Source organism: Panicum virgatum, chromosome 3N (genome assembly GCF_016808335.1).
Source record: "Panicum virgatum strain AP13 chromosome 3N, P.virgatum_v5, whole genome shotgun sequence".
NCBI lineage: Eukaryota > Viridiplantae > Streptophyta > Magnoliopsida > Poales > Poaceae > Panicum > Panicum virgatum.
This window is the reverse complement of record NC_053147.1, coordinates 68,128,182-68,149,389: the sequence shown is the minus strand read 5'-3', so window position 1 is coordinate 68,149,389 and position 21,208 is coordinate 68,128,182. Positions and strand designations below refer to the sequence as shown.

General features: G+C 45.9%; 2 protein-coding genes and 1 long non-coding RNA gene across 5 annotated transcripts; 2 read left to right on the top strand and 1 right to left on the bottom strand.

Moving 5' to 3' along the window:
• Positions 1-734: 734 nt before the first annotated feature.
• On the bottom strand, positions 735-8,823 carry LOC120668070 (probable serine/threonine protein kinase IRE). Its single transcript, XM_039948020.1, has 11 exons — positions 7,121-8,823; positions 6,531-7,023; positions 6,247-6,339; positions 3,535-3,739; positions 3,320-3,405; positions 2,980-3,068; positions 2,822-2,873; positions 2,674-2,730; positions 1,192-1,368; positions 995-1,072; positions 735-859 (listed from the first exon to the last, which is right to left on the bottom strand). The coding sequence occupies exons 1-11, from the start codon at positions 8,821-8,823 to the stop codon at positions 779-781; spliced, it is 3,114 nt and encodes a 1,037-aa protein (XP_039803954.1). The 3' UTR covers positions 735-778.
• Positions 8,824-9,838: 1,015 nt separating this feature from the next.
• On the top strand, positions 9,839-10,554 carry LOC120668068 (the record flags this gene model as incomplete). The annotated part of the gene is made up of 1 exon (XM_039948019.1): positions 9,839-10,554. A coding segment is annotated over one exon (465 nt), but the record flags the coding sequence as incomplete, so codon positions are not given.
• A 1,326-nt stretch (positions 10,555-11,880) lies between these two features.
• On the top strand, positions 11,881-16,629 carry LOC120666995. Of its 3 annotated transcripts, none has more exons than XR_005672042.1 (4): positions 11,881-12,192; positions 12,629-12,703; positions 12,875-16,423; positions 16,522-16,629. It is a non-coding gene; the product is annotated as an uncharacterized LOC120666995 (long non-coding RNA). The 3 variants fall into 3 exon arrangements; XR_005672040.1 differs by lacking the exon at positions 11,881-12,192 and adding an exon at positions 12,267-12,349; XR_005672041.1 differs by lacking the exon at positions 11,881-12,192 and adding an exon at positions 12,269-12,349 and having other exon boundaries at positions 12,632-12,703.
• Positions 16,630-21,208: the final 4,579 nt, after the last annotated feature.

The window sequence follows — 21,208 nt, the reverse complement described above, 5'->3', positions numbered from 1 at the left end:
GGAGGTTGAGGAAGAAGATGACCTCATTCGTGGAACAGACGAACATGTAAGATAAGGTTGGTTCTTTTTTCCTTTGCCCCTTTCCTTTTCTAATAATTATAGAACATATGAATATATGAGTTTATGAAGCATTATAGTCCCTAGAACTTCTATTTTCTCACATTCTAGTTCCTGAAACTTTTATTTATTTTTATTTTTTATATATATTGGCGTATTCCCGTATTCTTATTTTTGGAAAAATGGCGTATCGGAGTATCCCCGTATCGCGTACCGGTATCCATATCCGCGTATCCGGGCAACATAGCCTATTGCTTGTGATATCTCTCTACAAACAAGGTATACATCTACAACCAGTTGCCAGAGGTGCCAACAATGGATGTCATGATACCGACCTATCTTCTGATAATGGCCTCATTGCAAAGCCATCGCTTACTATAGTACTGTTCTTCATCTCACCACTACTTCTTGGTCATTCAACATGCATTTGTATTTTTTTTCCTTTTTCAAACAAAGCATGCGTTTCACCATAGAAATGGATCTCCTAAACTGCTCACTAACTGGTCTGAGCAAGTTCCGGATGAAATGTTTGCAGGTTCATTTCCTCACAGCATCATTGATCAGAGAGAGTTGAGGAGGTTCAGTCCCTGACTAAAAGAACTGAAGAGAGAATGTTCAGTGTTAGTTCTACTCAATGTTCGGTAGCTGACAACATTCAGCAAGGGGATGTTGGCTACCTTGTGGCTTGTGGGGGATATGCTGCTCTAGTGAATCCATGCTCTCAGGATTTTGAAGACTGTAAAGGGTCCTCGTTGTGCTTCGTTATCAGATCGTAGTTCATCGATGCTAACTGGGAGATGTTCTGCAGATCACAAAAGAAAGGAAAAAAAAAGAAAATTCAGTCATCAAAGACAGGATTGAACCAGTGATGTTGGTGGCAAGATTCAGACAAAAACAGCTCGTTGACAGCAAGGAATTTTTTCAGATATTGGGTTACCTTGAATGAGAAGTTGCTGAAAGAATACTTCACCGACAATGGCGCGCCAAATTCTTCCATGCTGCCACACTCATCACCCTGACAATGTTTCATCAGGAAAAATCATGAGGTTGAGAGCTACAAAGTGGCCTGGACATCTCAATCGGAAGGGTGGAAACTGATCATAGAGGAATCATCTTATGATCCAGCACACATACATCTTCCTCGTAGTCACAACTGTGTGGGCTGCTGCAGCAGCTCATGCTGCTGGTCTCGCTCCTGTCGTCGTACTCGTTGCAGGGCGCATTGACATGCTCGTCGGCGGTGCCCCAGGCGTGGCGGCAGGCGAAGTAGCTCGTGTCGTAGTCATCATCTGTAGAAGGGATAAATGCAACCTACAAAGAAGATGAAGCTAGAAATTAAGGGACTCTCATTTAGGCAGTCAGTTTCTCGAGTTTTCTGAATTTTTGCACTACTATAGTTTCTTAAAAAATGTGTGACTGTACTAGGCAGCATGGAATACAAAACCGCTCGATAATCGCGATTATCGGTGAAATTTACCGTTACCGATGTTGACTGATATCGGTTTTCAATTGATTTTTCGATGGATTTCGATCCAAATTTCAAAAATTCAAAGAAATTTATAACTAGTGTGGAAAAAACTCTATAAAAAACTAGAGCCTCTCTATAGTCTAGAATGATGTCACATATTAAAAACAACCACCGTTTGCTTAGACAAAAAAATGTTTCCAATACTAAAGCCTGATAATTGATGCAAATCCATCGATAATCAATGCAAATCAGTTGATATTCAACAATTTTGGTTGATTTTCTATTTCCTTTCACCAACTTGACCAAATATGCATGGGGTATTTACTATATTGTTGTATATTATGCTACAAATGGATGGTTATACTGATAATTTGCAATGTAGATTAGTGTTAAATATTAGTGGTGGGAAGAAAGACTTCAATGTTGACTTGTTGTTAAATCAGTTAGGATACAATAGGCTTCAATGTTGACTATAATATGTATGCTTATACTAAAAAAACTATGTCTAACTGGTTTACATAATTATTATAAAAAAGTGTCATTTATGAAAAATGGATGTTTTAAGTGCCTTTCTGTATGAATTATGGATGTGGTCATATGAGTCTGTTACCAATTTGCATAAAACTTGTGTCAATTTATGCTAATATGGACAATGTGGTTTGTATGGACTATGTACTTTTTTGTATTTATGTGCAATTTCATTTGGTGTATGCCTATTTGTGTGGTTTGCATAATTATACATAACATGGATATGTGTAATATGTATCTATAGTTTATTCAATTTATGTCCAAAATATATGTACATGTTTATTTCTAATGCAATTCTATCGTAAGCTATGTATGTATGTATAATTTACCTTATAAAATACCATACTTAACAAACCAAATAAAAATACTATAAAAATTTCTATTTTCCATCTGCTAAATACATTTCTCAGCCGAATTTTCAATAAATCGACCGATTTGCATCGATTATCAATGATAAATCATTGATTATCGATATTTGAATTTGACCTTCCTTATCAGTCGATTTTAGCGATATTTCACCGATTTTCAATCGATTATCGATACCGGAGGGCACTGATAAACCATGTATCAGTGATAACGTAAACCCTGCTAGGCAGTAGTATAAGTGGTTTAGTAGTAACCTTTTGCCTGGCAAGCATATCCCAGTTGATGTCCTTGAAGAACGGATGAGCCTTTACCTGCTCTAATAGCATATTTCAGTTAGTGTCATGTGCAAAATACTAGTCATTTTGCAAAAACTGTAGTAAGAAGAACAAGAAAAGGGAGTACCTCTCCAGCTCCGGTCGCGCCTAATCTTTGCACCGGGTTTTCCATAAGCAGTCTAATATGGCGACAAAATGAGTCGAGATCGCATTTGCAATACGAAGATCTAGTGTGCGCATATGATTGTAAATTTTTGTAAAACCTTATATTTTTTTCTGACTTACTTGTCAATCAAGTCATACGCTTCAAAACTCAGTTCCTCTGGTACATGTGGCCAAGGTATTTCCCGATTCATTATGTTGTCGAATATTATCTGCAGATAACTGATATGGTTATTGGTTAATCAACATAATTTCTGTCAGCAAAAACATACACAAGAAGAGTCAATATTTCCACTTGGCACTTGCTTGTCAGTTCATGTAATTCAGAAAAACTCAATGATCTATGGTAAAAAAAAACATCCTGTTTATTAGTGTAGTTTCAAGTTTCTACTTTAGATCCACCATTTCTACGAACAAAACAAGGAATAAGTATAAGAAAATTTGGGAGAAATTGTGCATGTACCTGTGGGTGCTCGGCATTGAAGGGAGGAATCCCCACAAGCAGCTCAAAGAGGATGATCCCAACTGACCACCAATCTGCAGTCGGACCTGCATTTGGGGGGGGGGGGGGGGGGGGGGGGGGGGCACAGATCGACCATGTCACGCTCTGAATTTCACTCCAAATTCCCCTCTATGAAGCACTGAAGAAGCAGAAGATGCAGCAGGTGTATGTAGAACCGTGGGCCATGCCGAGCAGGATCTCGGGCGCCAGGTAGTCCGGCGTGCCGACGGCCGTCTGCTTCTGCCGTTGCTGCCGCTGCTGCGCGCGCTGCTCCGCGTCCGCCGGCTGATGATCGCCGACGAGGCCGCTGCTGACATCCGGGCCCGACAGGTCGTCCGTGCTGTTGATCAGGCCAACTTTTGACAGCCCGAAATCGGTCAGCTGCATAGCATCCAAGTCAGCAGTTTCATGCATTGATGAACACTACTGTTCATTGACTGATAACTAGGTAGGCCACCCGCGCATTTGCGCGGCTAGATACTTTATAAGGTTATATCCTTTATTTTGTATTCTAACTTTGTGTTTTTTAACCTTTGAGTACAAACTATATTTTTTACGTGTAATTTCCAAAATTTTAATTTGTTTCGACATTTTGTAGATAAAAGTTGTATACAAAGTTGTTTATTGAGGGTATGTGTAAACTCTCAAATGTTAAGAAAATAGCGTGGACAGTTCACACGAGATAGAGAAATGACCTTATCAGCATTATCTATTTCACATTCGATTTGTCCTTGTCTTCCATGAATGTTCTTGCCTGGTCATCGAGATTCATTCCTTTATATCCAATTTCACTATACTCATTCATCCACTATATCTCTACTCTATACCAACTACCAGGAGGTGGACCCAATTGTTTTCTTTTTTATAACTCCCCCGGCACTATCCCTCCTCTCTCTCTCTCGTCCTTCCGCCTCCACCGCGCCTATCCTCGACCTCCCATTGCTCTTCCTCTCCGGCGGCTCCCCCACACCTCCTGCACGAGCTGCATCCTCCTCGCGAGCAGGGCCGGCGCGCCTCCTCGTCCTCCTCTCTTGCGCTTGCCCCTCCCTTTCTTGGATCTGGCGCGAGTAGCAGTTCCGATGACCTCAAGCCCAGCGCCTCGGCCTGCTCCTCCACCGCAGCCCTAGCTCCCTCGCGACGACGCTGCAGCCTGCAAGCGGTGGTCCTCCCCCTCCTCGCGGCGGCGCTGCAGGCGGTGTGGTGGAGCGGCGCGCGCGGGAGGGCGGCGCAGCATGGCGGACACGAAGCGGCACGACATGGTGGGGGCGGAGTCGAGCTCTGCGCCGCCTCGGCATGCGGTCGAGATCCTACGCCGGCTGGCCGCGCATGGATCTCTCGTGCCGGCCCGAGAGGAGCAGCGGTAGCGAGAGCAGGGGACGCGAGGGGAACCGATGGTGGCGGGAGCAGGGAGGAGAGGTGGTGGTGGCAGGAGCACGGGAGGCAAGGATCCTGGCGGCCGACGGTCCTCTCTTCTCCACCTCCTTTCTCCCCGGCGTGTCGAGCTTGGGGTGGCGGCTCTTCTTCGTCGGAGCCTCGCACCGTGGTCGACCTCGCGCCGTGCTCGAGCTCGCCATCTCTCTCTGTCTGGTTGTTGCGGTGGGCAGGCGGGCTGCGGGCCCCACGCCATGTGGGCGCGTAGAGGAGGAACGCCATCTCACCACATTTGGAGGATACCGGCCCTTTCTGCTAACATATAGGAGGCTATACAGGATGCTGCTGCAGGCGTTTTGTACGCCAAACGCTACTGCAGTATCCTTTACAGGATAGCAGTGCGAGTAGCCTCAGTCTGGCAGCGCAAATGGTAAGCTGGTTTGCGGGTGAGGCTTGTATGCTGAGCGGATGCTGTAAGATGCGGTGAGCGGGCACAACACGTGTGGCGAGGAAGCACGGCAAGCAGGGGCAGGAAGTGTGACCTGAAATCTGGTTGCGGCAAGCAGGTGTGAGAAATGACATTTGTTTGGTCCAGCGAGCATTCTTTCCTGTAACATTTTCAAGATTTCTGATTTTTTTTAACTACCAGCAATCTTGTTCATATCCCTTAGCTGCCCCAATTGATGCCCCCTGTCTTTTTTTCAATGATAATCGTTGAATTTCATTTTTTTCAAAAAAATAAATCTATCTGATTTACCGAAACGTATTGAAACGTGATGATGACGTAATTTGTCTGATTCCTGTAGTCGTTGATATTTGATATTAACAATCCACCGGTGTACAAAATTTTTATATTCTGCAATTAATGTATTCATGTGCCGCACGTTACGTATATTGGTTGCAGTGAGCCTGGCTAATTATAAGATAAGGGGTAAATCTGGTTGCGGCAAGCATGTGTGAGAAATGACATTTGTTTTGGTCCCGCGAGCATTCTTTCCTGTAACATTTTCAAGATTTCTGATTTTTTTAACTACCAGCAATCTTGTTCATGTCCCTTAGTTTCCCCAATTGATGCCCCCTGTTTTTTTTCAATGATAATTGTTGAATTTCATTTTTTTCAAAAAAATAAATCTATCTGATTTATGGAAACGTATTGAAACGTGATGATGACGTGATTTGTTTGATTCCTGTAGTCGTTGATATTTGATATTAACAATCTACCCATGTACAAATTTTTTATATTCTGCGATTAATGTATTCATGTACTGCACATTATGTACATTAGTTGTGGTGAGCCTAGCTAATTATAAGATAAGGGGTATTTTTGACTAATTTTATTATAATGGCAGTGATGGGTAATTTAATTTTTTTATTTTCTATTTTTAGACCTTGAGAGCGAACGTGGAGGCTCCGTTTATTGGCCAAATAATAAGATATAATAGATAGATAGATAGATAGATAGATAGATAGATGAGAGGAAACTCTCAGGAATTAAAGCAATGGGTTCCAATTGTTACCTTTATATGGCCATCGCGACCGATCAACAAGTTGTCAGGCTTCAGGTCACGGTGGATCACACTCATGGAATGCAGGTACTCCAATGCAAGAACCTATATATTCAGACAGAGATGAGATGGCATGGCTCCTACCTATTCAGGCATTATTCAGTGTTGAAGAAAGAAAGAAAGAAAGAAAGAAACAAAAAAGTCATACTACATCATTGATGTTTTCAGGTAGGAATAGGATATTGCAGCAAAATGATATATCTCAAGATCATCATCTCACAGGATAGGCAACTCACGAGCTCAGCAATGTAGGTCCTGGCCATGTCCTCGTCGAGGCAGCCGAGGTTCCTGAGGAGGGAGTAGAGGTCGCCGCCGTTGAGGTACTCCATGACGAGGTACAGGTTCTCCCTGCAGGTGAAGGAGTAGAAGAAGCGGACGACGAAGGGGTTGCGCGCGGAGATGAGGATGTCGCGCTCCGCCAGGATGCTTTCCACGGCGTTCTTCCGGATCATGTCCGCCTTCCGGAGCACCTTGATGGCGAAGAGGTCGCCCGTGACCCGCTTCCGAGCGAGGAAGACGCGCCCGAAGGCGCCGCGGCTGATGGGCTTGATGATCTCGAAGTCCTCGATCGACGTCCGGTCCTTGAGCCTGTTGGCGTTCCCGTTGAGCGCCTGGCTCGTCCGCGAGCTCACACTGTTCTCCATGGGCCCGTCCTCGTCGATCGGGTGCAGCTGCTGCTCGCCGGCGTTCATGTCGTCGATCTGCCCGCACAGCTGCATGAACTTCTCCCTGCGATCGGATCGACATCCATGGAGGATCGATGATCTATCGGTGAGGATTATTTCTTTGTGCACCGAAAGATCTCTTACTGCGAAAGATCTCTTACTGCAGGAGCTTGGCGATCCTCCGGCCGAAGGTCTCGACGACGAGGGCGTCGACCTTGCGCGTGTCGATGACGGCGTTGAGGTCCTCGAGGTAGGAGCTGAGGTCCTCGAGCGAGTTGTACTCGGAGCTCTTGATGCTCTCGATGCCGCGGGCGATGGCGAGCAGGCTCTCGATCTGCTGGAAGTTCTCCAGCTCCGCGAACGCCCTGTGCTTGGCGAGCTGCGAGGAGGGCTCGGCGTGGCCCGACCGCGGCGTCAGGAGCGGGGACTGCGGCAGGCTCCCCGACGCCGGCGTCAGCGCGCCCTCCGGGAAGAGCTCGGCGGAGGGCACGGTCAGCAGGTGGGAGAGGGCGTCGTGGTCGGCGTACGCGTCGGACTCGGACGACGAGCTCGCCCAGTCGCCGGCAAGCGGGCTGCGGGACTCGAAGGAGGCGAGCACGCGGTCGAGCACCTCGGCGACGCGCAGCAGGCGCTGGTCGGCGGTGTGGCCCTTGGCGTCGCAGCGGTCGGCGAGCGTGCACACGACGAAGTGGCCCTCGGCGTGCGCCATGGGGATCTCGAAGTCGCAGATGCGGCAGATCATCCGCGGCTTTCCGTCCACGATGATCTGCTGCGCCTCCGGGTACTGGGACGGGACCTCCGCGGCGGCGCCGCCCAGGCACGCCAGCCCGTCGGGGTGGATGCTTGCCGCGTCCACGCGCTCCACGATCTCGTCCACGCTCGCCTTGCCCTGCTGCCGGGGGATGATGGGCTGCTGCTTCTTCTCGTCGGCCTTGGAGGGGTCGGCGGCGTTATTGCTGCTGCTGCTGTTCTTCTCGGCCGGGGAAGGCAGCTTCTTCCAGGACGCTATCTTGCCGTTGCCGGGCGAGGGGGAGTGGTCAGCGGCAGCAGCAGCGGCGGCTCCGCCTCCGTCCCCGGACGACGAGAAGAAGATCCTCGCCGGGGAGAAGTCGACGCCGACGGTGAGGTGCTTGTGCTCGAGCATCCGGCGCCTGATGAGGCGCTCCTTGAGCTCGGTGAGGCTGGAGGTGCTCTTGCGGCCGAGGTCCCCGCCGTCGGCGCGGGACGGGAAGAGTCCGAGGTCGCTGAGCTGGTGCAGGCCGAGCACGTGCTGCTGCCTGCCGTCGTCGCCGGCGTAGGCGGCCTCCTTTCGGAACTGGAGGAGGCGGGTGCAGCGCGTGAGGATGAAGAGGATGCGGGTGTGCGCTTGCTTCGGGAAGCCGGCGGGGAGCTCCTGGCGGCGGTCGTCGAGGCCCTGCACGATGCCCTCGCAGCGGGTCCAGAACTCCTCGGGGCTCATCTCGGCGCACCGCTGCGCCGCCACCAGCAGGTCCTCGAGCGCGAGGCGGCGCTCCCCCTCCGGCTCGTCGCCCCGCTCCAGCGCGCCGACGAGGTCCCCCGCGAAGACGCCCAGCTCGCTGTCCACCTCCTCCTTGAGGCGGATGAACTTGGTGCGGATGGCGCCGATGAACTCCTCGGGGGCAGTGCCGCCGCCGCCGCCGCCGCGCACCATCTTGCGCATGCCCGCCGGACCGCCGCCGCCGCCCGCGCTGAGCTCGTGCGAGAAGCTCTTCACGTCGGGCGGCCGCTTCCGGCGCCCGCTGGTGGCGCGCAGGATCGCGCGGAACCGCGGCGAGTCCATCTCCCGAGCCCCGCCGGCGTCCACCACCGCCGGCCGCCCGCGCGCGCCGCCGCCCTTCTGCATAGCGTGCGTGCACCGTCACGCATGTACGTGGCCGCCACCTCCCCCAATTATATATACAGTGTATATTTGTTTAGGTACCTCCATGATCGCAACGTGCGCGCAGGTCAACAAATTCCTCACCCGCCAGCATCTTTTTTACATGCTTCAAACAAATCCATAAAATCCGATCAAATTTACAAATCCATCCATATCTTATCAGCTAGAAGATCATCAAATGCCGAATTCCTTCTCTCTCTTTTTTTAATAGCAAATGCTGAATTTGTTCGAGGGGAAGAAGAGGAACAGGAGAATTTTGTAATCAATGGCATGCAAATTGAAATGCTATTTGAAGATGAGACCCTGCTTTAGCTATATCTTGTTCATGAATCGCAATCCTTTGGATCCAAACAGGTCGGGCCAGCTCATACCCGATCAAGAAGTCGCCGATCAATCCGCGACTCTGCTGACCTCTATGTGGCTAGGAAGAAGTACGTAATGGGGATCGACACTGAACTTTTCTTGTAAAATGAACAGGAGCTAATTTTAACATCAGGTGCCTACTGTTGTCAAGGCAGGAACTAAAAAGAAGGGGTGGCCCCACATGTCAGTTCTCTCCCCATCACCACCAGAGATAGAGACGGGCACCCATCCCTTGGGCTTAACGGGTTTCCAGCCACGAAAATAGATGTGGCGGTGGGCCCACCAAAACCGCTTATATACGGCCCCCGCCACGCGCATGCCGCAACCGCCGTCTCTCGCCGCCCTGCCGAGGATCGGATGCGTCGTCCCCTCTCACCGCTGGCCGCCCGTCCCACTCCCCCACACGAACCAAGAGGCCAGTGATGGCGCCGCGCCGCGGTCTCTGACGGCGGCGGCGTCGGCGACGACGAAGTCGACGGCAGCGGGCAGCGGCGGCGCGCGATCGGCGTCGATGGCCGAGCCCCAGGCGCACGACCATAAGCAGCCGCGGCGGCACCGGCGGTGCGCGTCGGCGTCGGAGGCGGCGGCGTCGTCGCCCTCCGCGGCGCGGGAGGAGGAGGAGCGGCGGCTGCGGCGGTCCCCGCCCGTGGAGGCGCGGCGGGAGCGCGAGCGGCGGCGCGCGCGGGAGCAGCCGCGGTGCGGGGAGGTGGCGGGCGGGACGGCGGCGGAGTGCGCCGCCGTGTGCTGCTGCTTCCCCTGCGCCGTGGTGGAGCTCGTCGTCCTCGCCGCGGTGCGCGTGCCCGCCGCGCTCTGCTGCCGCGCCATCCGCGCCCGGAGGCGGCGCCGGCGCGCGGCCCGCGCCGCGCAGGCCAAGAAGAAGGAGATGGACGACCTCGTCTCCGAGGACGCCACCCCCAGGGCGCTCGCCGCCGTGGCCAAGGACAGGAACGGCGACGCCATGGACTTCTGCTACTGGGCACCCAGGCACGACGACCTCGCCGACGTCGAGAAGGAGGTCTGGGCTAGCTTCCAGGGCGCCGGCTTCTGGCGGAGCCCGTCGCAGCGCGAGGAAAGGAGGTGACCGCCGCCGCCGCCGCCGCCGCCATCTTTCCCTGCAGTCAATCCGGCCGGTTTCTTGCACTCGAGAATCGTCACATCGATCGATCACCTAACCTTACCCCGCCCAATGCAAACCCCTTAGGAAAAAGATTAACTCCAGCGACTAATCGTCTGCAGATTATTGCAGCCACATCGACCACTGTTATTACCAGATTTTTTGCTCGTGTTTTCTTTTTCCGAATTTTTGTTATGTGGGAGGAGAAAGAAACCGTGCATGCATGCTTAGAGCATCTCTAAGAGTGCCCAAAACACTACCCAAAAATCTCGTTTTGGGCACAAATACTAAAATTACAGCTCCAACAGAAGCTCAATCCAACTCCCAATTTTTTCGCACGTCCAAAAACAGTGGCATCTGGAGTCATATTTCCGCCACTACAGAGAGCTCCCAAACCTTCCACGTGCTCTGCTGGCCCCATGCCTTCACCTATCTATCCCGCCAACTCCATGCACCATGAAACTGGGCAACTAGCAGGAGCCTCTGTCGCAAAGCACGTCGTCGAGAAGCGCTTCGTGCCGGTGACAGAGGCCCCGTTTGGGACAGCGTTCGCGTCGCTTAAACGCGAAACGCAAAAATAATCGCGTCGAACGGTTCGCGTCAGACGCGCGTTCCTTGATCGCACCCAACACAAAACGCGGAGGATTGAACTGCGCAGGAGAGAATCAGAGAAGCGACGTTTTGTCCGCGTTGGCGTATAAGCGAAGCGCGTCTGGCGCTCGCTGTCCCAAACAGGGCCAGAGCCTGCTGGTGACAATCGCATGGGGAGGGAGAAAATTTTTCTATCACGAATGATGCTCCTCTGCTCACACTATATACAGGTAGGATCTATCAAGTGCATGAGAAAGAGGGCCTCCCTAAAATGGAATGACGTGGCTCATTTTTGAAAACTAAATATAGGACAACTGTTGGAGGAAACCAGTTCTTTTGTGCCCAAAAGTTTTTGCAAAGGTCCTAATATAGAATTATTAGGAGCAAATATATTGGGCACTCTTGGAGATGCTCTTAAGAAAGAGAGGAAGAGCACGCAAAAATATCTGCTTCTCTTCTTCTTGATCTGTGTGCTTTATGCTGTGCTCGTGTTCGTCTTTCAGATCGATCTCCAGGTTGGACGATTATTGGATCCTTTACTTTCTGATGATGATGATGAGATGGGCGTTTAGTGGAAATATATTATCTACACACGATAATCGATCAGCGTAAACGGAAACAAAAGTGTGAAAAAAGGGATAAACATGACGACTATAAGGACAAAAGTGTAAAATTGAGTAAGTTTCCTGAAGCCGATTTTGGGCCGCACTAAGCTTCAAACAGCCCGCTGGCCGGCCCGTTTGCTGAGGGGTTCTTGTGTTGTTGGCCTGTGTGCGCCTTGCCATTAGGTTCAGACCCAACGTTCAAAGGCGCAAAGCTGGTTCTACGGGTGACCGGGTGTTCGGCTTCTCACGGTCGATTTGACCGCTCATGTGGGTAGGTCCCATAGCCACATCAATTCATCACTTATTACTAGCTTCATCCATCCGTCGTCCTCATCCAAAGCACCGAGCGCTTCTTCTCATTTCTTTTTTTCTCCCCTTCATCTCTCTCTTTTTGCTTCAGATCTGAATCCTAGGGAAGCTCCGCGAGCTTCGGCCCCAAGAGCGAGCAGTGCGGAGCGCTAGCGGCAGGGGAGGTGCGGCGCGACGGCGGGATTCCCGAGCGGCTGCGGCGGCGTCTCCAGTTGGTGGAGCTCCGCGAGCGGTGCGGCGCGACGCCGGCCTTCCTGAGGAGGCGCGACGGCCTTTCAAGGGAGCCGTGACAGCGGCGGCAGGGACCTCCCCGGGCGCTCGCCCCTAGCGGCGGCGGCGAGCTTCACGGGGGTAACGGCATTTTTTTCTTATTTTTTTCCTTTTTTTTGTTGATAAGAGATTTGGGTGTTTTTTGTTTTTTTTTCAGGTGTGATTCTGGTTTCACGGCTATTCGTATCTGCTGTAGGGGGTGGGGGTGTTACAGATCAAGTTAGAATGCATATAAAAGGTAGAGCACCAGTATCGTCGGTACGGATTCATGGTAGTCAAACATAGCTAATCCATATCAGTTTTTATTTTCAGTTATATTCTGGTAGCTGTATTATCTTCACAGATCACTGAACTTTGAATGTCCAAGTATTTGAATAGGGATGCAGAGATCTAGAGGGTTTCAAACACCTTTTTTTATGAATCTAGTAATAGATGTCACTAGTTTTTCTGAATGAGTATATACCTTTTTTTTCTAATAGCTATAGACAAACCTTTTTTCATTTTCTTTTTTGTACAGTAGATGGATGACAATACTGATTCGGAAGGTGTCCGGTCAAGTAATGAAGCTAAAAGATCGAATCAAACCTCCAGAGTTAGTATCTCTTTTTTCACCATTTTATCTCCCCATGCGCCTTTTTCCATTACTTTTGAATAATCAGATTGTTCCTTTTATGTTGTGTGCATGATTTTTTTACCGGGACCAAGTAAGTAATGTAACACCTCCCCCCCTCCTCCACATTTTTTTGTACCTTTATGTTCTCAGGAAGATGAACACACAAGCACCTGTGATGGCGCCGGCGGCTCTTCAAGAGCGGCAGTGCCAATGAATTTGGAAGGATGTTCAGTATGTGCCCCCCATCAACAACTGCTGTTATTTTTGTTTTTGTTTTTTCATGCCGCTACATATGGCCTTAGGAGACCTTAGCAGTAAATTTATAACAAGGTTTATATCAGAGACCTTAGCAGTAAAGTTTTTTATGTGTTAGTTAATTTTTTATATGGATATGTTCTGTATCTGGCGGCCATCTTTTTTTTTGGTTGATAACTTTTGACCAATTTTTTTCACCTTTTATATCATCACAAAAATCTTTTTCATCTACCAAAATTCCCCCTGTAAAAAGTTTTCCTGTAAAAGTTATACGGTACTATGTTATCACTTCGACAATGACAAAATTTTTTGCTTCTGTTCACACAAACTTTTATACCATCGATGTACAACTTTTGTATTTGGTAATTTTTTTCATCAAAAAGTTTCTCCACCAAACTTTTTCTCACACCTTCAACATAATTTATTTCTTTGCAACAAAATTTTGTCTCTCGTGTCAGTTAATTTTTTTATGGACAAGTTCTGTATGCAAGGGCAGAAGTTTTCTTAGCATTTTCAGCACCATAGAAGTGTCTCAAAAGTTTTGCAGCTATAATTTTTTTTCTATGAACAAGTTCTTTCTGATGAGTATAGTTCAATGGACATTTTTCTTTCTACTCAATTGTTTTATGCACCAAAATTTAAATCTACTAGTATCATGACAAAGCAATTGCATATTATTCTGAGGCTGATTCCAACAAAAACCATATTCAGTTTTTTTTGCATATTACTTAATTTTTTTCTCCTATATAATTGAATTTATTTTTTTTGTTTCTCAAAATACTACCCAGCTCTGACAATATTACTTAAATTTTATTTTTCTCCTATATAATTGAATTGAATTCATTTTTTCTCCTATATAAGTTTTTTATTCAAAAAAATTATGATAAATATTTTTTCTCTTAAATTTTTTCATTCCAAAATTTTATGATAAATATTTTATTCTTTTCTCAGAAGCATTTTTTCAGTAGTGATCATGATAAATATTTTTATTATCTTAAACTTTATACAAGTTTGAAAATATTTTTTTCCTATTCTTTTTCTTCTGAGTTTTTGTTTGCGGATAGAACTTATTATGCTAAATATTTTTACTATGCATAATTTTTTCATTTTGAAATCTTTTTTCTGCCTCATAAAGTTTTCTGATATATTTTTTTATTCTCAGCTTAACATAAAATTCTTTTCTCCTATATTTATCGTTTGCAGAAATCTAGCTCCAATTCTCACTTGCGAAGATGACTAGACTTGTTGGTAGACTGTCAAAAGTTCAGAAAGAGATTGTTACATCATGTGGATTTGGGTCACTACTTGCTCTTAGCTGCTCATCCATCCCAAACAATCTAGTAATTTGGCTGGCAAAACATTATGATTCCAGATCCAAGTCTGTAAAGCTTCCAGGTGGCATACTCATTCCAACTGATTAGGGTCCGTCACGTCAACCTGCCATACTCGGCCCAACTGATTAGGGCCAGTCACGCCAACCTGTCATACTCAGCCCAACTGATTAGGGCCAATCACGTCATCCTACCATACTCGGCCCAACCAGTTAGGGTTGTTTGGGTTTTTAGGGTTCGACTTTGTTACCATATGTCTTGATTTTTAGTATATATATGAAGGTTGACTTGCCATAATTGGCTCAACTGATTAGGGTCACTAACGTCCACCTACCATACTCGGCCCAATTGATTAGGGTCAGTCACGTCATCCTGTCATACTCGGCCCAACTGATTAGGGCCAATCACATTATCCTACTATACTCAGCCCAACGAGTTAGGGTTGTCTGGGTTTTAGTGTTCGACTCAATCATCATATCCTGTCATACTTGGGTTTTAGTGTTGACTTGCCATACTTGTCCCAACTGATTAGGGCCAATCACGTTCTCCGGCCATACACGGCCCAACTGATTAGGGCCAATCATTATCAACCAGCCATACTCATTCCAACTGATTAGGGTCCGTCACGTCAACTTGCCATACTCGGCCCAACTGATTAAGGACAGTCACGTCATCCTACTATGCTCGGCCCAATTGATTAGGGCCAATCACGTCATCCTACCATACTCGGCCCAACCAGTTAGGGTTGTCTGGGTTTTAAGGTTTGACTTCGTCACCATATGCTTTGTAGTTTTGTCAAGTGTTCAACTAGCTCGAGCTATCAGGTGATTTATTGTAGTTTCATTTATGACTTTGTCTGCATACGACAAGGCTAGTTCATGTGGGGGTTTTACAGTCCTTGCTCACTGATGAGTCAATTTGATTAGTGCTTTGGCGGATGTGTTGTTTGCTTGTTATTATGATTTCGTTTGTGAACTAGCCATACAATCTAGATGGATCTATCTTCATGTAGCTTAGCGATGTTGATATTTTGATGCTTTATGCCAGTTCTAAGTGCAATTTATTGTCTGCATCTAGAAGGCCTTAGTTCTTTTCGCCTCATTTGTAGCTAGGGAATTGATGAAGATTGGCTCTTATTGATATATTAGTATATTCTGTTCGGTATTTGAATCGTGGCTTGGGGTTTGAGCTTGGCATAGGATTGACTTTGTGCTATTGGGCTTTGCGAGTCTAGATTTAGTTGCAGACTTGCAGTTTGGCGCTTTTGCTTTCAATTTATATGTTCTGGTTTTGGTTAACTGGACACAAGTGCCCATGAATTATTTGATTTAACACACCCATCTGCCAATTTGGATGGTGCTTACATGTTTTGTATCTGTTTTGGTATTCAGATCCTAACATTTAAAATGTATTTGCACATGAAACTTATATGGCCCCTCCGTATGGTTATTTGCTAATTTTATGGTTCCTTCTTGATCCTTGTCATGAATCGTGTTTTAGTAGTATCTGTAGGACCACCTGAAACGTGCTTTGAGCATTTTTGGACATGGCCCAGGAATTCACTTGAACACTAGTGAGCTCTATGAGTCTAGATTTTCGTTCCGGTTTAGTTTTTATTCTCTAACTCTATATGTTCTTTGTTTTTTTTAAAAAAAGTTCGCTGCCAGGAAAAGGTTGTAATTGAATTCAGCAGGTTTTTGCTAATAATTTTGTTTATTGCTAATGAATGGTATATTCTACCATGACACAGACCAAATTGACCATCTGTGAAGGAGAAGATGGCACTGAGTCATCTAATGGAGATGTGTTGATCTTTCCAGATATGATCAGATACAAAGCCTTCTAACTAATAAGCTTGTTTAGGCTTTTAAAGCCAACTGCTTCTTATTTTTCAATCTGTAACATAATGCTTGCAGAGGTCTGACTCATTTTGACGTCGACAACTTTGTTGAAGAAGCACTTGTGAAGGATACTGAGTGGCTTCCTGGATCTCCTGAGGCTATCGACGAGTCCTATGTCTTCACCTTCTTCATCATTTCTTTTAATTAAATTTTATTTCTATCTCTATAAACCAGGGTGTAATTCTGGAGAACAACATTGCAGGGACCAGAAGGTACCCCACCACCCTAGCCTATGCCCATCCATTAGTTCACCAAATTCAAATATCATATATTTTACGTATCTTATATTTTGCAACCGTTTTTTTTGTAGGAGCCATACTTGAAGATTTCCAAACAGGCATCATTGCGTTGTTAGACCACTAAGTAACGTCAAAAAAAAGTTTGCAGGAAGAAAATATTTCTATTTTTTATGCGCACCAAAATTCTGTTGGTTATTGAATAGTTGTAATCCTTTATTTTATATATATATATATATATATGGAGACAGTAAAGGTGTGGCGTACATTTTTTTGTTTGATCATTCTATTTTTTTCCAATTGTTTGTTGTTTTGTTGATGAAGTAAACTTGTCCTCAATTTTTTTTAAAGATGTTCATGTAGTAAAGTTTTTTTTTCTCAAATTCATTTTCTTCCAATCTTTTTTCGCGTACAAGGTTTTCCCACAAAATTGTTCAATACTATATTATCTATAAATTTTTTCATGTAAGAAATTTTCATGTCAGACCTTTTTCCTTCTTTTCGAACATGTAAAGTTTGTCGGGTTCAATTTTGTTAATTTTAAATTTATTTTTTTGAGGTATAATTTTTTCCCACAAAAATGTTCAACACTCTATTGTCTATAAATTTTGTCATGTCAAAAATTTTTATATCAAACTTTTCCTTTTTTTACAACATGTAAATTTTGTCGAGGTCAATTTCGTAAATTATATATTTTTAATGTTCCAAATTCTTTAATTGTAACTTTAAAACTTAGTTTTATTTTGACTCCCCCACCCGATATTTGCACCCTATTATCCCACATCCCGAAGAAAAACGATTCCTGAAAGAGATGGAGTGGGGCGCGATTAGTCTTCTTGCATGCGGCGGGAACCTGTTTCCCGAAAAGAGAAGGAAATAAGCGGCGGGAATCTGTATTCCGAAAAGAGAAAGAAAGAAATATAATTTCTTACCTAAAATGAAAAGGTGCGCTGGTCAGAAAATCGACCGCACGGTCGAATCCCAACGGGCGACCGTAAACTAGGCACGCCCGTTCAAAGGGGCCCTTTGTTATCGGGTCGGAAAAAGTCCTATTTAGATTGTGGACCGAGTTTAAATTTCCATAAAAAATCGGGTATTTTGACTATTTAGATTCGCGATACCGGATAAGTGACCTCCTTGCCCAGTTTTTGTTAATGATTTTCTTTCTTTTTATATTTATTTTGGATAAATTTTTAAGAAATGGAAAATTCAATTTTGTTGACTCCACATGATTAGATATAATAGGATATAATTTAGTAAAAAACTTTGTTGTACTTCTAAATATGTATTTTATGTAATTAATTCATATCAAATTTTCCATGATCCAATTATAATGAATTTTTTATGGTGGTCTAATCATTACATGATTATTCTCTAATAAAAATTTCATACTCATTGGATCATACATGCCTGAGTTATAGATTCATGAGTTTAATTCCAAGCTATATTAGACTCTTTGGTTTCTCAAGCATACATGATCCAATAAACACTAAATTTTTACTACAGCTCCATAATATAATTATCGGTCCACCATAAAATTTTTATCATAATTAGACTAAGGAAAATACAGACATGAATTAATTACATAAAAGTATATATCTAATAGTAAAAAACAATTTTTACTAAATCATATCATATAATATGTTCATTGCATAGATTTACTCATGTGGAGTACAATAAAATTGAATTTTTTATTTTATGATTTTTTTGCGATTTTTCAAAATTTCACCCAAAATAAATATAAAAGAAAAAGAGGAAAACCACTAAGAAAAACCACCCAAGGAGATCATATGTCCGGTATTGCAAGTCTGAGAAGTAAAATAATTGGTATTCGAGTTTAGGGTGAAAATACAAACTCGGCCCATAGTTTAGGTAGATAAATAGGATATTTTCATATTCCGTCGTCCACTTCGGCCCTTAGGACGTTGGGCCGGGGCGTGTAGTCCTGCTGCTTCACCAAAAAATTTCAGGATTCTGTTGATCGCTCTAGCTTCCTGCACTGTTGGGCTTGCAAACATAATGACGTCGTCCGCGTAGACATTGCATTGCTACATGATTGCTAGAACCTCGAGTTTCTGAACAATCCCAGCTTCCACTGCATTGCGACGATACGGAGGACAAGAGGATGGAGATCCAGCTGCAGCATCTTGTGCCGAAACTGACTACATGCAACACCTCGATGAGGAATGCCCAAGATACCGTGTCGCTTTTGGACTAAATTATTCAGTAATATTGACTCATTTGCTCATGATATTTATTTTATTGTTTATTCTATATAAAAATATTTGTGATATTTAATTTTTTCGTAGTATATTATTATTTGTGCATCATGTTTAACTTTTTGTTCTAGTATGAAATAATTAATTATTTATATATTTAAAATATTTCTTCACAGTAGCTTGAAACTAATTATTTTGTATTTAAAAATGTTTTTGAAAAATATTGTGCAAATTTATACAAGTGGGGTCTTATTTTGAAAATCTCATCATAAGAAAGATCATGGTGCATTCCAAATTTATGACAAGGAAGATAATGGTGCGATCTAGATTTAATTTGGATGCACAGTTCAATAGTTTATTTTTTTTAATTTTGCATTTGCATGCATATGGAGACATCATCTTCATTGTCTTTTGTTTATATGCATATGCAGAATCTCTCTCCTATTTAGCTGACAACATGCATGCACCAATTTTTTATTTGTGATGTTCAAATTTTGTTCGCATTGTAATGTCATTTGTTCGTCGGATTTAATAGATTGTTCGCAAAGTGATTTGCATTTGTTTGCAGTAATTCATACTTTCAAGTTTTATGAAAAAATGTTTGAAAATAAAAATTGTCAAAATATAGTTAAGTGTGGTCTTGTTTCGAAAATGTTGACTCAAGAAATACAATGGTGTAATCGGAATTTAATTTGAATATTACCTTAGGGATTTACAGATTTTTTTGTTTAAAACTTATTTGCATGTGGGTGATGTCATTATTTTGTCCTTTCTACATACATGCACATATCCTTTCTATCTCCGTGTGGCAAATAATAAATTTAGACCGTATCTAACAAATCACACTCCCTTTAAGATGATGGTTCGCGGAATCTCCACGTGAAACGACGCATAATCGCGTCCGTGTTCCATTCCCAGGTGAGCGCTGTGATGATTGTTTGGGTATCTCTAGCACTGCTGGGCCTAGAGTTCTTTACTGACAGACTACACGGACTAAAGCCGCAAAGGATTGGACTTGAGAGTCCGACTTATTACAAAACATCTGTATTTGACCTCACTAATACAGCAGCCATGGAGTTAAGGCAAATTGCAACAGCTATGGAATTAAGGCCAGACGCCAGAGTAACAGCCATGGTTCATGACCATAAATCAAATTTATTACTGTTGTTACACAGGGCATCAATGGGTTACACTAATTCCTGAAATTAGTGACCTTGCAATCTTATATATATATATATATATATATATAACTTTGAGATCAATGAAATTCAGCCATTTGTCACTATTCCATTGTCTCTACAATTTTACCACAACACGTTATCAGCAGCTTCTTCCAATTGAGCAAGAACAAGAGTTACCAGTTTTGCAAGGGTAAGAATGACCTGTAGATCAATTTCCTTTGAAGTTGGTTCCTCTCTCTCCCTACAAATCTCCGTGCACGACTCCGTCGTCCCCTGCTGGATGCACTCCTCCGGACTCCAGTGCGTCACCCTCGACGCGGCAGGGGCTTCTTCAATCGTGGAGGAAGACGCCGCAACGGTCACGCCGCTGCCCGAAGAGCTACTCAAGCCAACAGCAGCGACTCTAGCACTCACGCGACTCATCGTGGACATGAGGCACCCGTCATGGTGACGGCGTTCTGTCCTCGTCATGACCAGTCGTCCTATCCTTGTGGCGATGACGGTTCCTCTTCATCGGAGTACCAGCGCAGCCATGGAACATCAGCGCGGTGGCACACCGGCGCGACGCATCAGCGCGACGAGGCGGCCTCAGGCGACGGCATGCTGCTGGCGCATCAGCGAGCGGCACGGCGGCAGCGCACCGACGGCGCATCTGCGCAGCGCGGCGGCGGCTGCACGGCACAGCGGTCCGGTGCCGCCGTTCGCCTCTTACTGGACCCGTCTCCCCCGCTCTGCTCAAGCCTCTCCCTCACCTGAGGGCGGGGGGCGTCGGGCCGCACCGCCGCCGCTCGTCTCGGCTGGGACGTGCCCGGTCTTGATGATGTGGCCGGGACGCGCGTTGGCCGCCGCGGTTGCGGTCGGGCGGCCGGCAGTCGAGGGAGCTGGTGGTGGAGGTGGAGGCGGTGTTGCCGGGGCGTTGTTGTTGGAGCTGCCTGCAATCATGGAGAAGCGCGGGGCTCCGCGGCGCGCGGCAAACATGCCTCTGAGAAGGAATTCCGGCGGCGCGGCCGGAGTTGGAGAGTTTGGCGGCATTGCCGGCGTGTACTCCGGTGAAGTGGAACCGTCGTTGCCACAAGGATAGGACGACTGGCCATGGCGAGGACAGAACGCCATCACCATGACGGGTCCCTCGTATCCGAGATGAGTCGCATGAGTGCTGGAGTCGCTGCTGTTGGCTTGAGCAGCTCTTCGGGCAGCGGCGTGACTGTTGCGGCGTCTTCCTCCACGATTGAAGAAGCCCCTGCCGCGTTGAGGGTGACACACTGGAGCTGGAGGAGTGCATCTAGCAGGCGACGAAGGAGTCGTGCACGGAGATTTCTAGGGAGAGAGGAACCAGCTCAAAGAAAATTGATCTACGGGCC